Here is a 20,649-nt window from a genome sequence, read left to right on the forward strand (position 1 = left end):
GATGTCTTCTTTGGAGAAGTGTCTGTTCATGTCTTCTGCCCATTTTTTGACTTATTATTTGTTTTTTGGGTGTTGAGTTTGAGAAGTTCTTTATAGATCTTGGATACCAGCCCTTTATCTGTAGTGTCATTTGCAAATATCTTCTCCCATTCTGTGGGTTGCCTCTTTGTTTTGTTGACTGTTTCCTTTGCTGTGCAGAAGCTTTTCATCTTGATGAAGTCCCAAAAGTTCATTTTTGCTTTTGTTTCACTAGCTTTTGGAGATGTATCTTGAAAGAAGTTGCTGTGGGCGATGTCAGAGAGGTTATTGCCTATGTTCTCCTCTAGGATTTTGATGGATTCCTGTCTCACATTGGGTCTTTCATCCATTTTGAGTTCATCTTTGTGTGTGGTGTTAGAGAATGGTCGAGTTTCATTCCTCTGTATATAGCTGTCCAATTTTCCCAGCACCATTTATTGAAGAGACTGTCTTTTTTCCATTGCATATTTTTTCTTACTTTGTTGAAGATTATTTGACCATGGAGTTGAGGGTCCATATCTGGGCTCTCTATTCTGTTCCATTGGTCTATATGTCTGTTTTTGTGCCAGTACCATACTGTCTTGGTGATCACTGCTTTGTAGTATAGCTTGAAATCAGGCAACGTGATGCCCCCAGCTTTGTTTTTCTCTTTCAGCGTTTCCTTGGTGATTGGGGGTCTTTTCTGATTCCATACAAATTTTAGGATTGTTTGTTCCAGCACTTTGAAAAATGTCATTGGAATTTTGATCGGGATGACATTGAAGGTATAGATTGCTCTGGGCAGCGTAGACATTTTAACAATGTTTATTCTTCCGATCCATGAGCATGGGATGTTTTTCCATCTTTTTGTGTCTTCTTCAATTTCTTTCATGAGTGTTCTGTAGTTCCTAGAGTATAGATCCTTTACCTCTTTGGTTAGGTTTATTCCGAGGTATCTTTTGGTTTTTGGTGCTATTGTAAATGGAATCGTTTCTCTAAGTTCTCTTTCTACAGTTGCATTGTTAGTGTATAAGAAAGCAACTGATTCCTGTGCATTGATTTGTATCCTGCCACATTACTGAATTGCTGTATGAGTTCTAGTAATTTGGGGATGGAGTCTTTTGGGTTTTCCACATAAAGTATCATGTCGTCTGCGAAAAGAGAGAGTTTGACTTCTTCTTTGCCAATTTGAATACCTTTTATTTCTTTTTGTTGTCTGATTGCTGTTGCTAGGACTTCTAGTACTATGTTGAACAATAGTGGCGAGAGTGGGCATCCTTGACGTGTTCCTGATCTTAAGGGAAAGGCTCTCAGCTTTTCCCCATTGTGGTTTTAATCTGTATTTCCTGAATAGTAATAGCTAAGCACCTTTTCCTGTGCTTATTGGCCATTTATGCCTGCTCTTTTGCTCATTTAAAAAACAATTACGTTGCTTGTCTTTCATTGCAACTTGGAGGAGTTTTGCATCAGTAATTTAATTGTCTAGGGACAAAATATCTTTATAAAATCTTGCATGCATGCAATGCCATTATAGGAAAAGGGGAACAGCTGAGTTGCCTGGGCAGCAGAGGGGATGAAGACCCACCAACCCCACAAGATATTTCTATGGCACCCCTGGGAATTGAAGGTACACAGTTTGAAAAACCAGTGCAACAGAGGCTCTTCTCACCCTTACCTCTTGGGTATCTATCTCATTTGCAGATTCGGAGTTTGGGGGAGCAGAGGTGAGAGCCCTCCTAGAAATCTCCCCCCCACCCCGACAGCTGTCCCCACCCAAATTAGTAAAAGTAATTGCCTGCAGGTGTCGAGCTCTCACCTGTGTGAGGCCAGGTACCCACATGCCCGCATGAGATCTCCCCGGGAGATAGGTCCAGGACTATATGGCACCATTTCACAGATTTATAGCTGGAAAACTGAGGCTCAGAGAGGTTTAGCAGCTTGCCTAGAGTGCAGAGCAGTGGAAGGCTGAGCTGGCACCCTTGATTCCTCTGCTCAGAGGGTCTGTTGTTGACTTTGCCTGCCCTGCTGGGCCTGAGATTCTTGGGATAGTAAGGGTGAAAATTCTCTTGGATGGAGACATGTGAGAGGCCTCTGGGGGCTGGTGTGTTCCATTTCTTGGCCTGCATGGGGTCACTTAAGTGTTTCATGATAATGTGTTAAATCATGTATTTATGCTTGAAGCCTATTTACATGTTGGTTATGCTTCACACTTGAAAAAAAAAAGAAAAAGCAGGTAGTCTCTTCATTCTGGCTCTGGATCCTCCTTACGCACTAAGGAAAGTGAATTTCGGGACGCCTGGGTGGCTCAGTTGGTTAAGCGTCTGCCTCAGCTCATGATCCCGGGGCCCTGGGATCAAGTCCCGCATTGGGCTCCCTGCTTGGCGGGGAGCCTACTTCTCCCTCTGCCTTTGCTCCCCCTGCTTGTGCTCTCTCTCTCTTTCTCTGACAAATAAATAAATAAAATCTCAAAAAAAAAAAAAAAAAAAGGAAAGTGAATTTCTAATTGGTTTGGTTTGGTTTCTAGACCTCCAAGGGCTGGCAAATGGCACAGGGGAGATAGGACACTTGTCCCGGCCCAGTCCATCTCCCCGGGGGGGGTGGGGGTGGAACAAAGCCCCTCCCACCCAGGCCAGCCCCTGGGACGAAGAGGCAGGTCAGCGGCAGTGACGATAAGGCATGGATGCCAGTGAGCATGGTAATGACTGACAGGTGCAAAGGCAAGTGTGTGCTGGGAATTAAGGCTCATCTCAGCAACCCTGTGAGTAAGGGCTGCCCCCTCCTCAGGTTTTACTGGTAGGCTGCCGAGAGGCTCCGTGACTGGTTCAAGGTTACCGAAGTTCACAGCTGGGGCAGAGCTGGGGTTCAAACCCAGGCTGTCTGGAGCCTGAGCCCAAGCTTGTAAGCATTTACTGCCACTTTCCCGGGGAAGACACACACCGAGGCACACACCCAATTTCTGAACTCCCGCTGTTCGTCCCTGGGGCCCAACTAGGGAGAGAAGTTCTGCTCAAGCAGATGGAGTTGTTGACCATGGATAAGGCAACAGAGAGGTAGTGAGCTCTGCCCTGCGGGAGGGATGTAAGCAGAGCCTCCAGCCCAGCTTTGGGTAAAACGCAAGAAAAGGGCTTGGGAGAGACAGGCATTCGGAAGTGGGCAGAACAAGGGTTAACTGGAAGCAGAGAAGGAAATGTTTGGAGCCTGGGAGTGGGCTGGCAGAGGATGGAGATATTAACCAGGGTATGGAAAATTCTCGGGAACTGGAGCATAACCAAGGAGTTGGCCTGAAGTCCCGCAGCAGGGACAAAGGGATTCTCAGAGAGCCCCTCTGCCCCTCACAGCCCCTGCTCCTCCTCAGGGTGCCTCCCTGGAGCTGGATCTGCCTGGTGGCCTGGGGTGAACTCCTGTTGGGGACAGAGGTCAAGGTCGCTGATAAGGAGTCCGGCCCCACAGGGCACCAGCTCTTTTATCCTCTGAATGCCACCTTACTCCCTGGTGAGCACGCCTCTGGACCTGATCCTCTGTGTCCGTTCTGGTCCAATCTGATCTGATCGAGGCCCTGTTCTTTCTGGCGGTGACCTGGGTCCTGGCTTCTGACCTGTGGCTTTATCATGTTTGGTTACAGTGAAGGGAGCTGGGGAAGTGGCCAGAGGGTATTTAAAACCCTTGACCTGGGCCTCGGGCTCCAGATGAAAAAAGCTGTTCTTGAAAGAGCTGGAATATCCAGCCGGAGGACCTGCTGCAGGAGTGCACAGGGCGTCTGGCCTTGGCCTGGGGTGGGTGGTGAGGCCACGAATGCATGCAGAAGCCTCTGGCGTCTTTCTAGACCCTCTTACTGCTTTGCATCACCCATCTTGGACTGGTCCCTGAGCACCCAGATTCCCCATGAGTCCTTTGCCTGGTCCATCTCCTCATTCATTCATTCATTCATTCATTCCACGTCCTGGACAATAGGTCTGCTAGAGACAAATTAGCCATGAATTTTGCCTTCCTTGGGTTCACATCTGAGTGGGAGGAATAAGACCCAGACTTAAATCACTGTAATAATGGGCAGAAAATGATCGTAATAGTTCACTAGAGCAGGATACCGGAAAGAGTCAAGGTGCTGCAGGCCATTTAGAAAAAAGAGCTCACTTCCAGGGAACATCTGGGAGGTCATCATGGAGGAGGAGGCATTTCAACTGTCTTAATGAGAGTAGCCTAAGATTCCCAGGGGGAATCAACTTGTTACAGGCATTTGAAACTGGCACAGAGTCGATGTTGGGCAAGTGGTCAAGCCCCCCAACAGACCCTCTGGAGGGAGCTCGTGATCACTAAGGACAGGTAGAGGAGGCTTTGGGGTCTGGCCGGAGGCTTGGAAATCACACTGTTGGTGTGCCTGCCGCACGGGTCACCCTTCTCAGCCGGAGGCGGGCCCGCGTGGGCGGGCAGCGGAACCCCCACCTGTTCTCTCTGTCCCGGGGCTGGCTCAGGTAAGGCACCATCCCTTCCCCTGCCATCCTGGGGCTGTCTCACCCCGGGCACCAAGCATGAAACCATTTCTAAATTTTGAAACTTTTTATTTTGAAAATCTTTCAAATTTCCAGAAAAATTGGCCGCAAGCTCCCATGTATACTTCACCCAGTTTCACCCGTTATTGACATTTGGCCATTTTGCTCTGTGCGTGCACACACACACACACACACACACGGAGTATTATTTTGGTTGAATAATTTGAGTCAGTTGCAGACATCATGACCCTTTACTCCTAAATCTTTTTTTTTTTTTTTAAGATTTTATTTATTCATTTGAGACATAGATACAGAGAGAGAGAGAGAGAGAGAGAGCATAAGCAGGGAGAGAGGCAGAGGGAGAAGCAGGCTCCCCGCTGAGCAGGGAGCCCGATGCGGGGCTCGATCCCAGGACGCTGGGATCATGACCTGAGCCGAAGGCAGACACTTAACCATCTGAGCCACCCAGGCGCCCCACTCCTAAATCTTTAGAGTGTATCTCCAAAGAACAAAGACATTGGCTTACATAACCACGGCACAATGGTCATATTGAGGAAATTTAACATTGACAAAATACTATACACAATCTGATACACAGCACATATTCAAATTCACCAGCTCTCCTCAGATTGTCCCTCTAAGTGATTTTTTTTCCTGACCCAGGATTCAATCCAGGACCGTGCCTTATTTTGGGTTGCCTGGTCTCTTCACTCCCCTTCAGTCTGGAACAGCTCCTTAGCCTGCCTTTGGCTGTTCTTGACATGGACAGTTTTGAAGAATATGGGCTGGTTTTGCAGAGTGTACCTGAATTTGGGTTTGTTTGAGGTATTCTTACTTTTCGATTCAGGTTATGTATGGTTTTTGTTTTGTTTTGTTTTATTTTTCGCAGGAATGTCATGGGAGGCACCAGGTGCCGGTCTGTCCCATTCTGGGTGCTGCTGACTTTGGTGACTTGGTTAAGGTGGCACCTGCTTCCCAGATTGTCCATTGCGGTTCTCGCGCTGGGATTACTAAGGTGTTCTGTGGGGAGGTGCTTTGAGACTGTGCAAACAGGCTGTTCCCCATGAGACCTTCACCCAAGTTGAAGCATCCCTTGAGGATTTGTGCCTGAATTGATCATTAAACTGATGCCAATTTTTATTGACATTTTTTGATTGGCAGTCTATGGTGAGGACTAGCTGTCCTTTCACTGTATGTGTTTATTTATCTGTTTGTACTCGTAGATTCTTGTTTTATTTAGTGAGTTATAATCCGGTATTATTATTCTTCCTTTTCATGCCTAGATTGTCCTGGGCTTGGCCCCTGGAGCCCCTTTCATTTGACTCCTATATTCTTTTGACACATCCCAGAAGTTTTTGTGTTTATCTGTGTAATGGGCTGAATGATTTCTCCCTCCCCCAGCGTTTTCATATGTTGAAGTCCTAACCCCCAGAATCTCTGAATATGACTATATTTGGAGACAAGGTCCTTAAAGAAATGATTAAGATGAAATCAGGTCATATCGGTGGCCTCATCCTATCTGACTGGCGTCCTTATAAGAAGAGGAGATTAGGAGCGCCTGGTAGGCTCAGTCGGTGTAGCGTCCGACTCTTGGTTTCGGCTCAGATCATGATCTCATGGGTTGTGAGATCAAGCCCCATGTGGGGCTCTGTGCTCAGTGGGGAGTCTGCTTGGGATCCTCTCTCTCTCTCCCTCTGCCCCTCGCCCTGCTCATGCTCTCTCTCTCTCTCAAATAAATAAATAAATCTTTAAAAAAAAGAGGAGATTAAGACACAGACACACCCAGAGGAAAGACCATGTGAAGACACCAGAAGAAGGTGGCCACCTACAAGCCAAGCAGAGAGGCCTCGGAAGAAACAACACTACCAACACCTTGACCTCAGACTTCCAGCCTCCAGGACCATGAGAAAATGAATTTCCGTTGTGTAAGCCCCCCGACACCCCCTAGTCCATGGTGTTTGTTACAGCAGCCTGAGCAAACTAATAACAGTTGATAATGTCCACACTTCTTGCTTTTGCAGAGTTGTGCTCAGTGTTACCGATGATGTGGTTTTCTTAACAGTGGTTTCACATAACATTCATCCCCAGGATATTTATGGAGCATCTCTCATGGCCCAGGCCCTAACTTAGGCACTGGGGATCTATCAAGGAACAAGATAGACCCAAATTGCTCCCTCACGAAATTCCACTCCAGGGAAGGTGACAGATAATCACAAGAGAAACAAATACATTATATTGTGTGTGACATGGTGACGGTGGAGGGAAGTGAAGACAAGGAAGGGGACGGGGAGTGTCGGCGAGGGTTGACATTGTAGAGACAGGTGCCAGTGAAGCCCCCCCCCCAGGAGGGGCCTTTCCAGTTCACACCTGAAGGCGGTGAGGGAGGGAGTGACCCACAATTCCAGCTGCACATTTCTTCACGTACCACTTTCCAACTTTTATTAGTATAGCTTCCCTGGGAAAATATGTATAGCTAGTAAATAAGTTTCAGCTAAGTATAAATATTTGGAATATATTTGTCTAAGTCTGAACAGGGATCAGCAGGTCTAAAGGTGGGAGAGTGGATGTGACAATGGTTTTATGTTGCCAAATAGCCATTCAAGCAGATGGAACCCAGGGGCAGGTGCAGCCGTGACCGGGAAGAGCGCGTGTGCAATATCCACTTTGGCCACCAGGTGTCAGCACGTCACAGTCTGTTCCCGGATGGCTTGTCTATGGGAATGGATTTATTTGTTCCAGCGCAAGCACAGCGTCTCCTCTCTGTTGGAAACCTTTCTCTTTCGTTGAATAATGCTTAGCTTCCCACCCCCCACCTTATTTTAACGACAAATCAGCTCTAAAAACGTGGTACCAATTTACATTCTTACAAGAAGTGTTCAAAAGCTATCTTTTTCCTTTTCCCCTACATTCTCTCTCACCAAAGGCTATCAACATCCCTTCGGGATGCGATTGGTAAAGGATCAAAGTGGAGGGCTGGGGGGTGAGGGGTCTTTGCTTTGAAGATCTGAATTAATGCCCGTGTTGGGGGCACAGGCTACACACACAGAGCCTCGAGGAAAGTTTGGTTCGTTAAAAGCCGTCAGCTCCAGCCTTGAGCTTGGGCTCGACCTTTTATGGTCGAGGTGATGGCAGGAAGCCATGCTGATTCCACCCGTGTCTCCCGCCGTGGATGCAGCACGATGCGCCAGCGGGAGCACTAACTAATTCATCTATTCATTTATTCAACGTGTCTTTCTTGAGGGCCTACTATGTGTCTGTCGCTGGGAGCTGGAGCCAGGAGCTCGGACACCTCCCTCAGCTGTACCATCAGGGCGACATTTCCTGCCTGGCAGGGGGTCCCGGGGAGACAGCATAGGCAATTACCTGGACCTATTATTCTTGCTTTTATGGGTGGCTTCCGACCAAGAGAGAAGTGGCCTATGGTTCCATGAAGACCCCCTTGGAAAATGAGTTTACAAACTGTACACAGCTGAGTCTCCATCACGTTTTTGATTTTTATTATTTGTTTGAAAACATTACCAATTCTAGCCTCACCCTCCATCAGCTCTGCATCTAGTCCCCTTTTGCCTCCCCTCACGTGATCGTAATCCTCTGTCCTCCTGAAGGGACTGGGGCGGAACTGTGGACATACAGCGGATCTCACACGGATGGTAACTGCAGGGCTTGGGGCTATGTTTCACGCTGGGGTGGCAAGATTGAGGTCAATGCCCACCCCCCCAACCTTTCCCTGGCTCCCCAAGAGAAAGCCCATCAGTGCTCTGGCCTCCTACTAACACCTCTGTTGTTTTCCCCCCCAGCCCTCACCAGTGGGTGTTCTCATTTGTCTCTCTCTTTCTCCTTGCCTTCTATCCCAGGGGTCCACCACACTGCCTGGCACATATTGGTGCTCAGTAAATGTGTGGCACATGAAAGGATGCAGGACGAAGAAAAGTCCCTGTCACTGCTGTTTGTCCCACCGGAGTAATGGCAGCACGATGCACTTTGATAGGACGTTGTTTTCCACCTTTGTACTCCTTCTTCCGTCTGGGCCTCCCTCCCTCTGCCTTCTGACTCCTGCGGCCCCATCCTGGGCCACCGCCTGGGGTGTCCAGGTGGGAGGAAGTGATGCCTTCATCCCAAACTTCCCAAACCATGGCAGCTCACACCAAATGATGTCATGGCTGTGTGCCTGGAGGGGGCTCAGGCTGGCATGCTCTGGGAGGCGGAAGGCTTTGTGCACTGTGGGTCCCCTTTTACATGGGGTCAGTCTCCCCAAGACAGTCTCAGAGGCCAAGGGCAGGGCCCTGCTGGGCTCCGGAGGGGTGGGGAGAGCGCAGGCATCCACGTGGGCCTGTCACTCGGGCAGCAGGACTGGAAAGGACACTGTAGGTGTGGGTGGCAGCGAGCTGGTGGCCGGAGTCCTTTGCTTGCTTTGCTATGGGGGGGCCAGGGTGGAACCATCCGAGTTTGAAGGGCCTCACTCAGAGACCCTCTGCAGCAGAGGGCCACTGCCAACTGGTCTTTTGCGGTCAGAAGAATAGAATCTATTTTTTCGATCCTTTCCCGTCCCTCTGAATGTGGAGGTGGTGGCGACTGGGGAGGCAGCCACGAACCTGCTCATCTGTCCAGAACACAGCTCTGCCACTTCTTTGGGGGACTGTTCCTCCTCAGCTCACGCTTCCAAGTGGTTGTGTAGGAAACTGTCAATCACACCCACCGCCCACGTGAGGCCACGTGACCAAGGAGAGCCAATCAGAGTACCCCAGGTCCGGGCCGCAATGGTTGGTCCAGGGCTGGACACATGACCCGAGCTGGGCCAATCAGAGCCCTGCCTGGTACTAAGCTGCCCTCTAGGGTTTCCTCCTTTCTGTTTGCATCCCTTAAGGCTAGAAAGCCCTGAGGCGGGCAGCAGCAAGGTCCTTCGGCCATCGGCCCTCGTAGAAGACTGAGGAAAGAAACTTGCCAGGCGAAGAGGATCAAAGATGAGAGAAGCGAAGGAGGGAAGGAGAGAAAGAATGAGCTGACGGCTTTTGATTTCTTGGGTCACCGAGCCCTCTGGACCTGCTCTGGTTCCTGCATCCTGGGTCCCCAGTAGCCTTCCGTTAGTTTCCCTCTTCACTGAAGCCAGCTGGCCTTGGGCTTCTCTCACGGGTCGTCCAGACTCGATTCTGGAGTCCTGCCTGATTCTGATGCACCCCCCCCCATGCAAAGAGAGGCGCTGGTTCATTTCAGCACCATGGAAAATGAGGTCTTTTATTCTCTCCCGAGAGCAGGCTTTACAGAGCCCCAGACAGAGTTCAGGATGGCCCCTGGGCGGGAATGCCCCGAGTGACTGTGTGTGTGTGGGGGGGGGGGGGGGGGATGGGGGGGTGGGGGGATGGGCGTGGTTGCTTCCTGAAGCAGCTCCAGCATTTACACTGCCCGAGCCAGGCCAATCGTGTTGTTCGCTCGATTGAAGACGGTAAAATACAGCCTCAGGAAGACATCACCCAGAATCCAGGAGTCCGAGAGCAACAGGCCGCCTTTGCCTTCGTCAAAGTTGCTGTAGCAGGTGCCCTGATGATCCTGGAGGAGACAGAAACTCACCAGTCAGCCCGAGCCCTCACTTGCAGCCCTTCTCTGCTGGATCTCCCTCCTTTCCCGGGAGCCACGTGGCTCTCTGAGCAGCTGCAGAAGTGGGGTGCCCATGCAGGCACCAGAACTCTCTGCCGCTCTCCTCACACTCTGCCTTGTCTTTCCCTGACTCACGCTCCGGCTGTTCCCTCTGCGGAAAATACCTTTCCTTCTCTCCTCACCCCGACCCGCTCCCTAAGACTGAGCTCAGCCCCTCTCTTGGCAGCCTTCCCGGCCCAGGCGGGCCCTCCGCGGCCACTCGGCAGCGTCTGCAATGGTGTGGCTTGGCCTCCAGGGGGCCTCCTCCTCCCGGCTGCTACCCCACATTCCTGCAAGTCCCAGGTTTGAGGACCAGGTCCCAGGGTGGGCTCCTCACCTCCCGGATGTAGGCACTGGCTGGCACTGAGTAGTTGATGCCGTTGATGGTGAAGACGATGTCAGGCAGGGTGCTGACGGCGTCACAGTCAATTATGTACTGTCAGAGAAAGAGCGAGAGAGAAGGTTGGCCCAGCCGATCCTTCTATGCCTGGAGAGCCCAGAGTGTCCCTGCGGCATGACCCGTCACCTCGCCACTGTAGGACTGCTTGGCGTCGATGATCTTCTGTATGTTGAAGACAACGTCAGATGGGCCAATCAGCAGCGAGGTTCCGGTATCAATAATGGCCTCGCAGCCACCATCACAAGCAATAACCATCTCGTTCATGGAGATGCTGAGAGACGGGGATAAAGCAGGTACCAGGATCACACTGGGGGCTCCCTTCACTACCACCCCCTCCCTGGCTGACCCCATGGCACCCCTTCAGCTCATGCCTGACAGCTGTTTCCCCTTGTTCTGATCATACTGACCTTCTTTGACTTCCTTCAGTTCCTGAATGTCCCAAGCTCTCTTGTGCCTCAGGGCCTTTGAATGTGCCGGCACCCCTTTCTAGAACCATCCCCACTCCCTTTATCTGGCTAATTTCTCCTCATCTTCCAGGTTCCAGCTTCACTGTCACTTCTTTTTTTTTTAAAGATTTTTTTTTTTTTTTTTATCTGAGAGAGAGAATGGGAGACAGAGAGCATGAGAGGGGGAGGATCAGAGGGAGAAGCAGACTCCCCGCTGAGCAGGGAGTCCGATGTGGGACTCGATCCCGGGACTCCAGGATCATGACCTGAGCCGAAGGCAGTCGCCCAACCAACTGAGCCACCCAGGCGCCCCCACTGTCACTTCTTTAGGGAAGTCTTACACCCAGACTCAGGCAGGCTCCTCTCTTGGTCACCTCGGCATACTTTTACTCATTTCTGGCGTCTATCAAAGTGGTAAATTCACTATTTGTGTGACTTGTTTCATGTACATCTGCCCTGTTAGATGTACTCTGTAAGAGCAATTTCTATCCTCAGTTCCTCCCTCAAGTGTCCAGCACACAGCAGATGCTGAACATATGTTTGTTGAATGAATGAATGAACCAGTAAGTGAGGGAGGGACGAGAGACCTATATCTGGTGTCTGGCTCGTTATGGGGCCCACACAGTGAAGATGGAGGTTCTCATGGGCAGCAGGTGCTCAGAATGACAGGAAGGGAGTCACAGGCTGCTCAACCAGCTCCCAGCTCAGATGCCAGGGCCCCTGGCCAGACAATGCCTGAGCTAGCCCAGGGGGCAGGACATGGGCGACGGAAGCTTCCAAAGGACATTTTAAGCTTTTGTCTGCTGGTATCAGGACCTTGTCAGGAGGCGTGGGGCTATTAGAACCTGTGCGCGGTGTGTGTGTGTCCATGTGTCTGTGTGTGCCCATGTGTGTGCGTGTGCGGGCATCACCTGGGGCCACCTTCAGAGCGACGGGCTTACCTGTCCACGGACAACTGCCAGTAGAGGGCCTTGGACACGGGCACCCAGTTGAGTTCTCCGCTATAGTAGGAGTGGTCCACACCGCCGAACATCACCACACTGCCCTCCTCCTCCTTTCTGAGAGGGGGAGGGGGGAAGTGTTCATTGTGAGGGGAAAATAACCGGGAGGGGAGATTTGCTTTGTCTAAAGCATCGTCTAAAGACACGCTTCTCGTGGCTCACTTGTCCACACGTCACAAAGCCCCACGGAGTAGGCACTTCTCTGCTCTCCATCCTACAGACAGGAAGGTTGGGGCACAGAGGGGTTGAGGCCTGGCTAATGGATGGTGAAGCTGAGTTCAAACCTGGACAGTTTGGCTGCAGGGCTGGCTCTGACCACCCCCTCTGCCAGGCCCTTTCGGCGATCAGAGCACTCGGCCATGTGGTCGGGGGACGCGCCAGCCAGAGAGGTCTGGCCTGTCCTCTTTCAGAAAAGCCGAGTGTCCGGGCTCACATGGGGTGCGGGCTGTGGGGCCCCATGCTCAGCAAGGTCCCACCTCTCTGCTGTCCCTGTCTTGAAATTCCTAATACTTGTAGAACAAGGGGCCTCCTATTTTCATTTTGCACTCTTCCTGCAAATTATGTAGAAGGTCCCGGGAGCATGCTGTTAGTGAGGGGGGACATGTCTCTGCTGACCCCTCTCCTTCCTTCCAGAGCAAATCTATGGGCAAATCTTGTTGCCCGTTCTTCCAACATATATCCCAACTCCTTCCATTGTTCTCCCTCTTCCCTCCACTTCCCTGGACCAAGCTGCCACCCTCTCTCTCCTAAAGAGTCTGCTGTAGCCTCTTCCCTGGCCTCCCTGTCTCCACTCCACTGCATCATTCTCCAGCACACAACCAGGGTGAGCTTTTGAAAATGGAAATTGGATCATGTCTCTTCCCTGCCTCACCCCTGCCAGAGGCCTCCACTCCCACGTGGTGCAGAACCCCAGGGGAACCTTGCCCCTGCCTCCCTGCCAGGCTCCATTCCCTCTCCCCTCCTCCCCCAGTGCTCCAGCCACACTGGTCCCCTCGCTGGGCCTCGGGTGCTCCTTCAGACCATTGCATGGGTTTTTCCCTCTGCCTGGGACTTTGCCTCCGCAGGCCGGCTCTCTCCCATCACAGAGGCCTCAGCTCGCAGGGGCCTTTGCTACAGCCCGTCTATAGCCACCTGCCTGGGCAATCTTGTGCAAAGCTCCCCTCTGAGCCTCGGTTCCCCCGTCGGTCAAATGAGGGACTTGGACTACAGGGGTCAGCAAAGTTTTCCTGTAAAGGGCCAGATCATCATGATTTTAGGCTTTGTCGCCTGCAAGATAGCCCTTGTGTCTGCTCCACTCCGCGGTTGTAGAGCAATGGCAGCTACAGACGAGATGGAAACAAATGAGCATGGTTGCGTCTCAATAAAACTTTATTTACAAAAACAGGGGCTGGGCCAGATAGGGCCCCCAGGCCATAGTTTGCTGACCCCTGGATGAGGCTATCTCTCAAGAAACTTCAGGATCAAGTAGTCTACAATTTTTTCATGTAACTGGAAGCATCTTACAGCTGATTTGGGCAAACGGCTCGTCCAGCCCAGACTTACTTGCTCAAGTAGAAGGCGAAGAGCTCCTCAGAAATGAGACCTTGTTTCCACAGGTTGTCGAAGATGGGGAGGGTCCCTCCGAGGCTGAGGCTGGGGTAGCCCAGGCCCAGGATGCCATCGAAGACTGCATATTCCATGAACTTGCCGGGTTCCCTCAAGCTCAGGCCAAATGCCTGAGACTCATCGATAAGGCCCCCGAACTGTGGGAGAAGAGGGTGTCACCAGGGAAAGGTTTGGAAAGTGGGGCTGGGCTGGGAGATGCCACTAACAGCAGAGAAAAACCGAGGTGTGGCTGTGCTCTTGGGGACCTCGGCTGGCTATGACAAGCCAGAACAGAGATCTAGGTTCTGTGTGCGTGGACCCTGGGGATTTTAACCAACACCTGCTCCTCCTGCTGACGTCATCCCCCCTCCCTTTTTTTTTTTTTTACAGGTGGGGAAACAGACTCAGAGTGGGACTGAATTGTTTCCACTCGAGGACAAAAAGAATAGAGAGGAGGATAGTCTTCTTTTGGGCATGACTATGATCTGATGACAGAAATGGAGTGAATTCATTGCAATTGTGGATTCTATGTCCGCCCGAGGAGACATGCCTGTTATACCACATGCCATCAGAGCTCTTAGGAAATTCTGCCTGGGGGCACCTGGGTGGCTCAGTCGTTAAGCGTCTGCCTTCGGCTCAGATCATGATCCCGGGGTCCTGGGATCAAGCCCCACATCGGGTTCCCTGCTCATTGGGGAGCCTGCTTCTCCCTCTCCCACTCCCCCTGCTTGTGTTCCCTCTCTCACTGTGTCTCTCTCTGTCAAATAAATAAATAAAATCTTTAAAAAAAAAAAAAAGGAAAATTCTGCCTGGGAAATATGCTGGTGTGTGTGTGTGTGTGTGTGTGTGTGTGTGTGTGTTCAGGCACTTTAGGGGAGGCAGCTCATAGTTTTTATTAGAGTCTCAGAGGCCCCCAAGGGTAAGGACCCATTTTTCAGCCCCCCCCCCACTTCTGTGGCCCTTGGTTTTTTTGCCTGGGTGCTTGGATCCTCAGCTGCACCCAGAGGCTCCGTATCAGTTATGCCCTCTTCTCCAAAACATCCCCCATCTGTGTGAGCCCTGCTTCGCATCCCAGCTCTGCCACTTAGCAGGTGCATAACCCTGGGAAAGGCACTCCCTCTCCCTCGATTCACCCATCTGCGTGATGGTAGTAACCGTGCCTGGCACGTAGGACTGGTGCAGGATCAAACAAGTTCTTACCATGAAAGCACCCAGCACCGTGCTGAAAATATAAAAGTGGGTGGTTTTTCCACACCTCTCCCTGTTCCCCCCAAATCAGCCTTGAGCTAACCAAAGGGAAAGGAGCTGCAAATCCATGCCCCCAAGCCCCGCCAGCACGGTGACCCACTCTCTGGGTTAGCTATTCTGGGATTCCATGTGTCAGCAAGGGGTACTCTCTCCCTAGGGAGCCAGCCCCACAGGGCAGGCTGGGGGACTTTGAGAAAGACAGGTGCTCCCACCTGACCCTACATTTGATCCTATAAGCCATCAATGCTCCCCGGGCCAGCCTTCCTCAGCCTCTGGTTTCCACGTTACCTGAACAGTGTCATAGGCCAGAAATCCTGACATCCTCCCGGAGCCATACTGGAGGTGGATGGGTCGGCCCGAGATCCGGAAGGTGGAGGACAGCAGAGGGTTGAAGACATTGTGATTAGCTGCAGACACAGGAGGTGAGCATCTGTCAGCCTGCCAAGGACAGAGGATGGGGCGGGGGGGGGAGGGGGGGCACGAGACGGGTGCAGGCGCTCACCGCACGCAGGGCTGGAGCAGTAGGTGGAGGGCACCCACAAGTCAGACGAGCCCGTGTCAAAGATGACCTTGAACTCCTGCGGGGGTGTTCCAATGCTGATGGTGCCGACGTAGGCCAGCTGCAGGGGCCGGGAAGGGATGGTTAAGGCAGGTTGCCCTAGTCCTCCCTGACCCCCAGGGTGCCTGCCTCTGTCGGGTGTCCTGAAATCAGCTTTCAACCACTCTACCTTATAGCCTCTACTCAGGCCAGTGCCTCCGTTTGAAAAGCTCTTCAGTGTCCCCTGCAGCTCACTAAATCCTTTCCACCCTTCTTGGCCCAGCTTGAGTGCTTCCTCCTCCAGGTAGCCCTCTGAGGTTACCCCAGACCACTTCCTCTGAACTCAAAATAGAACATCAATACCATGCAGTTGGCCCTTTTCCTTGACATTCATTTACTTTCTGCTTGTCTCTCAGGCTGGGCTACGCATTCTTGGAGAAGGGATGAGACCTTTTGTTAACAATAACCCTATGTTAACAATAATGATAACCCTATGTTAGTTTTTTCCCTTTTTTTTAAATTTTATTTTATTATGTGATGTTAATCACCATACATTACATCATTAGTTTTTGATGTAGTGATCCATGATTCATTGTTTGCATATAACACCCAGTGCTCCATTCAGTACATGCCCTCTTTAATACCCATCACCAGGCTAACCTATCCCCCCACCCCCTTCCCCTCTAGAACCCTCAGTTTATTTCTCAGAGTCCATAGTCTCTCATGGTTTGTCTCCTCCTCCGATTCCCCCCCTTCATTTTTCCCTTCCTGCTATCTTCTTCTTCTTCTTCTTTTTTTTTTTTTTTTAACATATAATGTATTATTTGTTTCAGAGGTACAGATCTGTGATTCAACAGTCTTACACAATTCACAGCGCTCACCATAGCACATACCCTCCCCAATGTCTGTCACCCAGCCACCCCATCCCTCCCACCCCCCACCACTCCAGCAACCCTCAGTTTGTTTCCTGAGATTAAGAATTCCTCATATCAGTGAGATCATATGATACATGTCTTTCCTTGATTGACTTATTTCTCTCAGCATAATACCCTCTAGTTCCATCCACGTTGTTGCAAATGGCAAGATTTCATTCCTTTTGATGGCTGAGTAATATTCCATTGTATATATGTATCACATCTTCTTTATCCATTCATCTGTCGATGGGCATCTTGGCTCTTTCCATAGTTTGGCTATTGTGGACATTGCTGCTATAAACATCAGGGTGCACGTGCCCCTTCAGATCCCTACATTTGTATCTTTGGGGTAAATACCCAGTAGTGCAATTGCTGGGTCATATGGTAGCTCTATTTTCAACTTTTTTTTTTTTTTTTTAATTTTTTTTTTTTTTTTTTATGAGAGAGAGAGAGAGAGAGCACATGAGGGGGGGAGGGTCAGAGGGAGAAGCAGGCTCCCCGCTGAGCAGGGAGCCCGATGCGGGACTCGATCCCGGGACTCCAGGATCATGACCTGAGCCGAAGGCAGTCGCTTAACCAACTGAGCCACCCAGGTGCCCCTCTATTTTCAACTTTTTGAGGAACCTCCATACTGTTTTCCAGAGTGGCTGCACCAGCTTGCATTCCCACCAACAGTGTAGGAGGGTTCCCCTTTCTCCACATCCCCGCCAACATCTGTCGTTTCCTGACTTGTTAATTTTAGCCATTCTGACTGGTGTGAGGTGGTATCTCATTGAGGTTTTGATTTGGATTTCCCTTATGCCGAGTGATGTTGAGCATTTTTTCATGTGTCTGTTGGCCATTTGGATGTCTTCTTTGGAAAAATGTCTGTTCACGTCTTCTGCCCATTTCTTGACTGGATCATTTGTTCTTTGGGTGTTGAGTTTGATAAGTTCTTTATAGATTTTGGATACTAGCCCTTTATCTGATATGTCATTTGCAAATATCTTCTCCCACTCTGTAAGTTGTCTTTTGGTTTTGTTGACTGTTTCCTTTGCTGTGCAAAAGCTTTTTATCTTGATGAAGTCCCAATAGTTCATTTTTGCCCTTGCTTCCCTTGCCTTTGGCGATGTTTCTAGGAAGAAGTTGCTGTGGCTGAGGTCGAATCCCATTTACAATTGCACCCAAAACCATAAAATACCTAGGAATAAATCTAACCAAAGAGGCAAAGAATCTGTACTCAGAAAACTATAAAATACTCATGAAAGAAATTGAGGAAGACACAAAGAAATGGAAAAACGTTCCATGCTCATGGATTGGAAGAACAAATATGTGAAAATGTCAATGCTACCTAGAGCAATCTACACATTCAATGCAATCCCCATCAAAATACCATCAACTTTTTTCAAAGAAATGGAACAAATAATCCTAAAATTTGTATGGAACCAGAAAAGACCCCGAATAGCCAGAGGAATGTTGAAAAAGAAAAGCAAAGCTGGTGGCATCACAATTCCGGACTTCCAGCTCTACTACAAAGCTGTCATCATCAAGACAGTATGGTACTGGCACAAAAACAGACACATTGATCAATGGAACAGAATAGAGAACCCAGAAATGGACCCTCAACTCTATGGTCAACTAATCTTCGACAAAGCAGGAAAGAATGTCCAATGGAGAAAAGACAGTCTCTTCAACAGATGGTGTTGGGAAAATTGGACAGCCACGTGCAGAAGAATGAAACTGGACCATTTCCTTACACCACACACAAAAATAGACTCCAAATGGTTGAAAGACCTAAATGTGAAACAGGAGTCCATCAAAATCCTAAAGGAGAACACAGGCAGCAATCTATGTTAGTTTTTTATGGCCTCACACATTGTAGGCGCTCAGTAACTTTTTTACTGGTGTCATTCTTGGGGCTGGGGAGGCTGAACTGCTTCTGCCTGGGGTGTCAAACTTGGTTTGCAGTGGGCTTTGTCATTGGAGCAGACATGGCTCACCCTTCTACTCTAACTCAGTGATTTGCTTAGTTCAGAAAGAACAAAATCCCTCAAGCCAAGTGCTGTGGTGCACACGTGCCGAAGGATGTATCGTCGGCACTGAAATGGATGTTTCCTGTCACCTGCTCATTGCTGGACCTGGTCACCACATACCAGGAGTTAAGGGTGGGGGTGACTTCTCCTCTGGGGATGGGGGTCCCTGTTCCCCAGGGTTTCTGCCTGCAGGAGCCCCAGCCCCAGCATCTCTGCTCACACTTCCAGATGAACCTCAGCACTTGGCCGGAGCCCTAGGGTCTGCTCTGGAGAGTCCTCCACACCCCCGCTTCCCCCCAATTGCTCCCCACCACACTTACATCCAGGTAGTTCCTCATGGGTTCATAATATACCTCCAGGTCCAGATCTACAGACTCAACAAACTTGTAGGCCAGGTTGTAAGGATGCTTCTCCAGGTAATCTCTCAGCCTGTCTTTCTCCCTGAGGTTTTCTCGCATGGACTTGATCCTTGTCAGAGGGATTCTTTAAGCCAGCATTGGGAAAGAGAAACAAATGAGAGACAGCGATCTCACCTGCCCTGTGTTACAATATAACTATTACATCTCATGCTGTAATCCTACCATATTTTCCAAATATTTTTATGATGTCATCTTATCATCAGGACAGGCCACCCAACACCATGGAAAGACTATGGCAGTAAACTTAGGTTTGAATACAGGTTCTGTTGTGTAATCTTAGATAAGCCATGTGGCCTTTCTGTGCCTCAGTTTTCCCACCTACAAAAAAGTGGAATGATAGTAACCCCCTCACATAGAATGTTTGGGGTGTTAAGCAAAATGATGGCTATCATGCACCTGACAGATAGGAACTCTTGACAGTGGCAATTGTCACTACTGCTACTGTCATCTTTCTGTGTCTTTCTCAAAGAAACCCTGGGAAGGAGGTAGAATGGAAATCATCATCCTCTTTTTATAGGGAGCTGGTGACTTGGCTATTGTCACACTGCTTGTTAGAGGCAAAACTGGGCCTACCAGTAGCCCTTTTGATCTTTTTCCAGGGCTCAACCTAAAGAGAGGGGTTATGAAGGAAGTGAGGCGATGGGGAATAAATTAGAGAAATTAAGAGGATAGAGAAACAAGAAGGACTCAAACTAGGAAAAACACAGTTTTGCATGGAGAGAGACATCCAAAAAGACAGAGACATATACATATGAAAATGGAGTGAGAGCAGAGAGAAGACCTAGAAACAAATGCAGGAAAAATGCTGTTCCTAGACAGGACCATGTCTACAGTTGCACAGGTTGCGCACTGAACAATTCCAAGGGGTGCCATTTCATACAGCTCATGATATGCCCGTCTCAAGTCACCTGGACCCCACAGTGCACGTGGTAAGCTACTGATCAATAAATGGAGCCTTGAACTTTAAGACAGTCTGGGAGTGATTATATTCTCTTCTCTATCCATGGATGGGCAGGAGAATAAGAGGGCAAGAAAGAGCCCAGAAAGAGAGCTGATGCCACCTGCATGCCCTGTACTTACATGACTAAGCACTCTGAGAGGGCCACCAGCCCGAGGACCCCAAACCACTTCATGCTTTTTTCTTGGGTTCTGAGCAAGCAATGGCCAGCATGAGTTGCTTGTTATATGTGATCTGACCTGCCTTAGTCGTGCCCCTGAGGGCTGCTAAGTGGACCTGATAAGACATATGACCCTCTCTGATAAGATCTCTATCCCCATCATGTTTGTGAGGAGGGGATTTAGAAAATTCACAGAATACAGAGATTTCTATTGTGATCTCTTCCTTGGGGCTTGGCTGAAAAAACAAACAAACAAACAAACAAACAATCCTAAACCATAAATTCTAACAAAGAGTGGGGAGACTCTTCCTATCTTGGAGATAAAGGTGCTGCTAATAATGTGCTAAAAATAAGTGGCAGGTGCTATGCTTGCCTTTTCTGATCTCGTGCAGTCTCCCCAGGGCCCGTGAGGTGTGCATTGCTATCTTCATTTGGAGAAGAGATTGCTAGGAGGAAGGGGGGTCAAATGTCACCGTGAGGACACCAAGTACAGCACACGGGCATGTAAGTGACTTTAGGTGGTGGGATGGCTCAGACCAGGGGCACTCATGATGCCGCTCTGCACATTACAATTGCATAATTTTAATGTTAGAAGAAATGTGATGCAGGCATCCAAGAGCTCTGTTATTCATACAACAAACACTTATTGGGGCCCCACTGTGTGCTGGAGCCTGGGCTAGATGCTGGAAAGTCAAATAAGACACAAGTGGTCCTTGGGGTGCCTGGCTGGCTCAGTTGGAAGAGCATGCAACGCTTGATCTCGGGGGGTTATAAGTTCGATCCCCACGTTGGGTGTAGAGATTATAAAAAAAAAAAAAAGACACTAGTGGTCCTTGCTTTCAGGAAGCTAGCAG

The 20,649-nt window shown here is 49.7% G+C and overlaps 1 protein-coding gene and 1 long non-coding RNA gene across 7 annotated transcripts in view; both read right to left on the reverse strand.

Moving 5' to 3' along the window:
• Positions 1-20,649, reverse strand: part of LOC144379413 (uncharacterized) — a 197,578-nt gene that overhangs the window by 44,781 nt on the left and 132,148 nt on the right. The window lies entirely within an intron of this gene.
• LOC118547279 (pepsin F-like) lies at positions 9,847-19,810 on the reverse strand. Its single transcript, XM_036110653.2, has 9 exons — positions 19,758-19,810; positions 18,579-18,741; positions 15,297-15,414; positions 15,083-15,201; positions 13,505-13,704; positions 11,903-12,019; positions 10,642-10,786; positions 10,453-10,551; positions 9,847-10,028 (listed from the first exon to the last, which is right to left on the reverse strand). Exons 1-9 carry the CDS (start codon positions 19,808-19,810, stop codon positions 9,876-9,878), a joined length of 1,167 nt encoding a protein of 388 aa, XP_035966546.1. The 3' UTR covers positions 9,847-9,875.

The sequence above is a fragment of the Halichoerus grypus genome, chromosome 11, assembly GCF_964656455.1.
Source record: "Halichoerus grypus chromosome 11, mHalGry1.hap1.1, whole genome shotgun sequence".
Taxonomy (NCBI): Eukaryota; Metazoa; Chordata; class Mammalia; order Carnivora; family Phocidae; genus Halichoerus; species Halichoerus grypus.

Coding starts and splice junctions, on each gene's coding strand:
- LOC118547279 (XM_036110653.2), bottom strand. CDS start 19,810: ATGAAGTGGTTTGGGGTCCTCGGGCTGGTGGCCCTCTCAGAGTGCTTA. Junction 12,020..13,504: donor TTCGCCTTCTACTTGAGCAA/GTAAGTCTGGGC, acceptor TCCCCCTCTCAG/AAAGGAGGAGGAGGGCAGTG. Junction 10,552..10,641: donor AGCAGTCCTACAGTGGCGAG/GTGACGGGTCAT, acceptor TTTCTCTGACAG/TACATAATTGACTGTGACGC.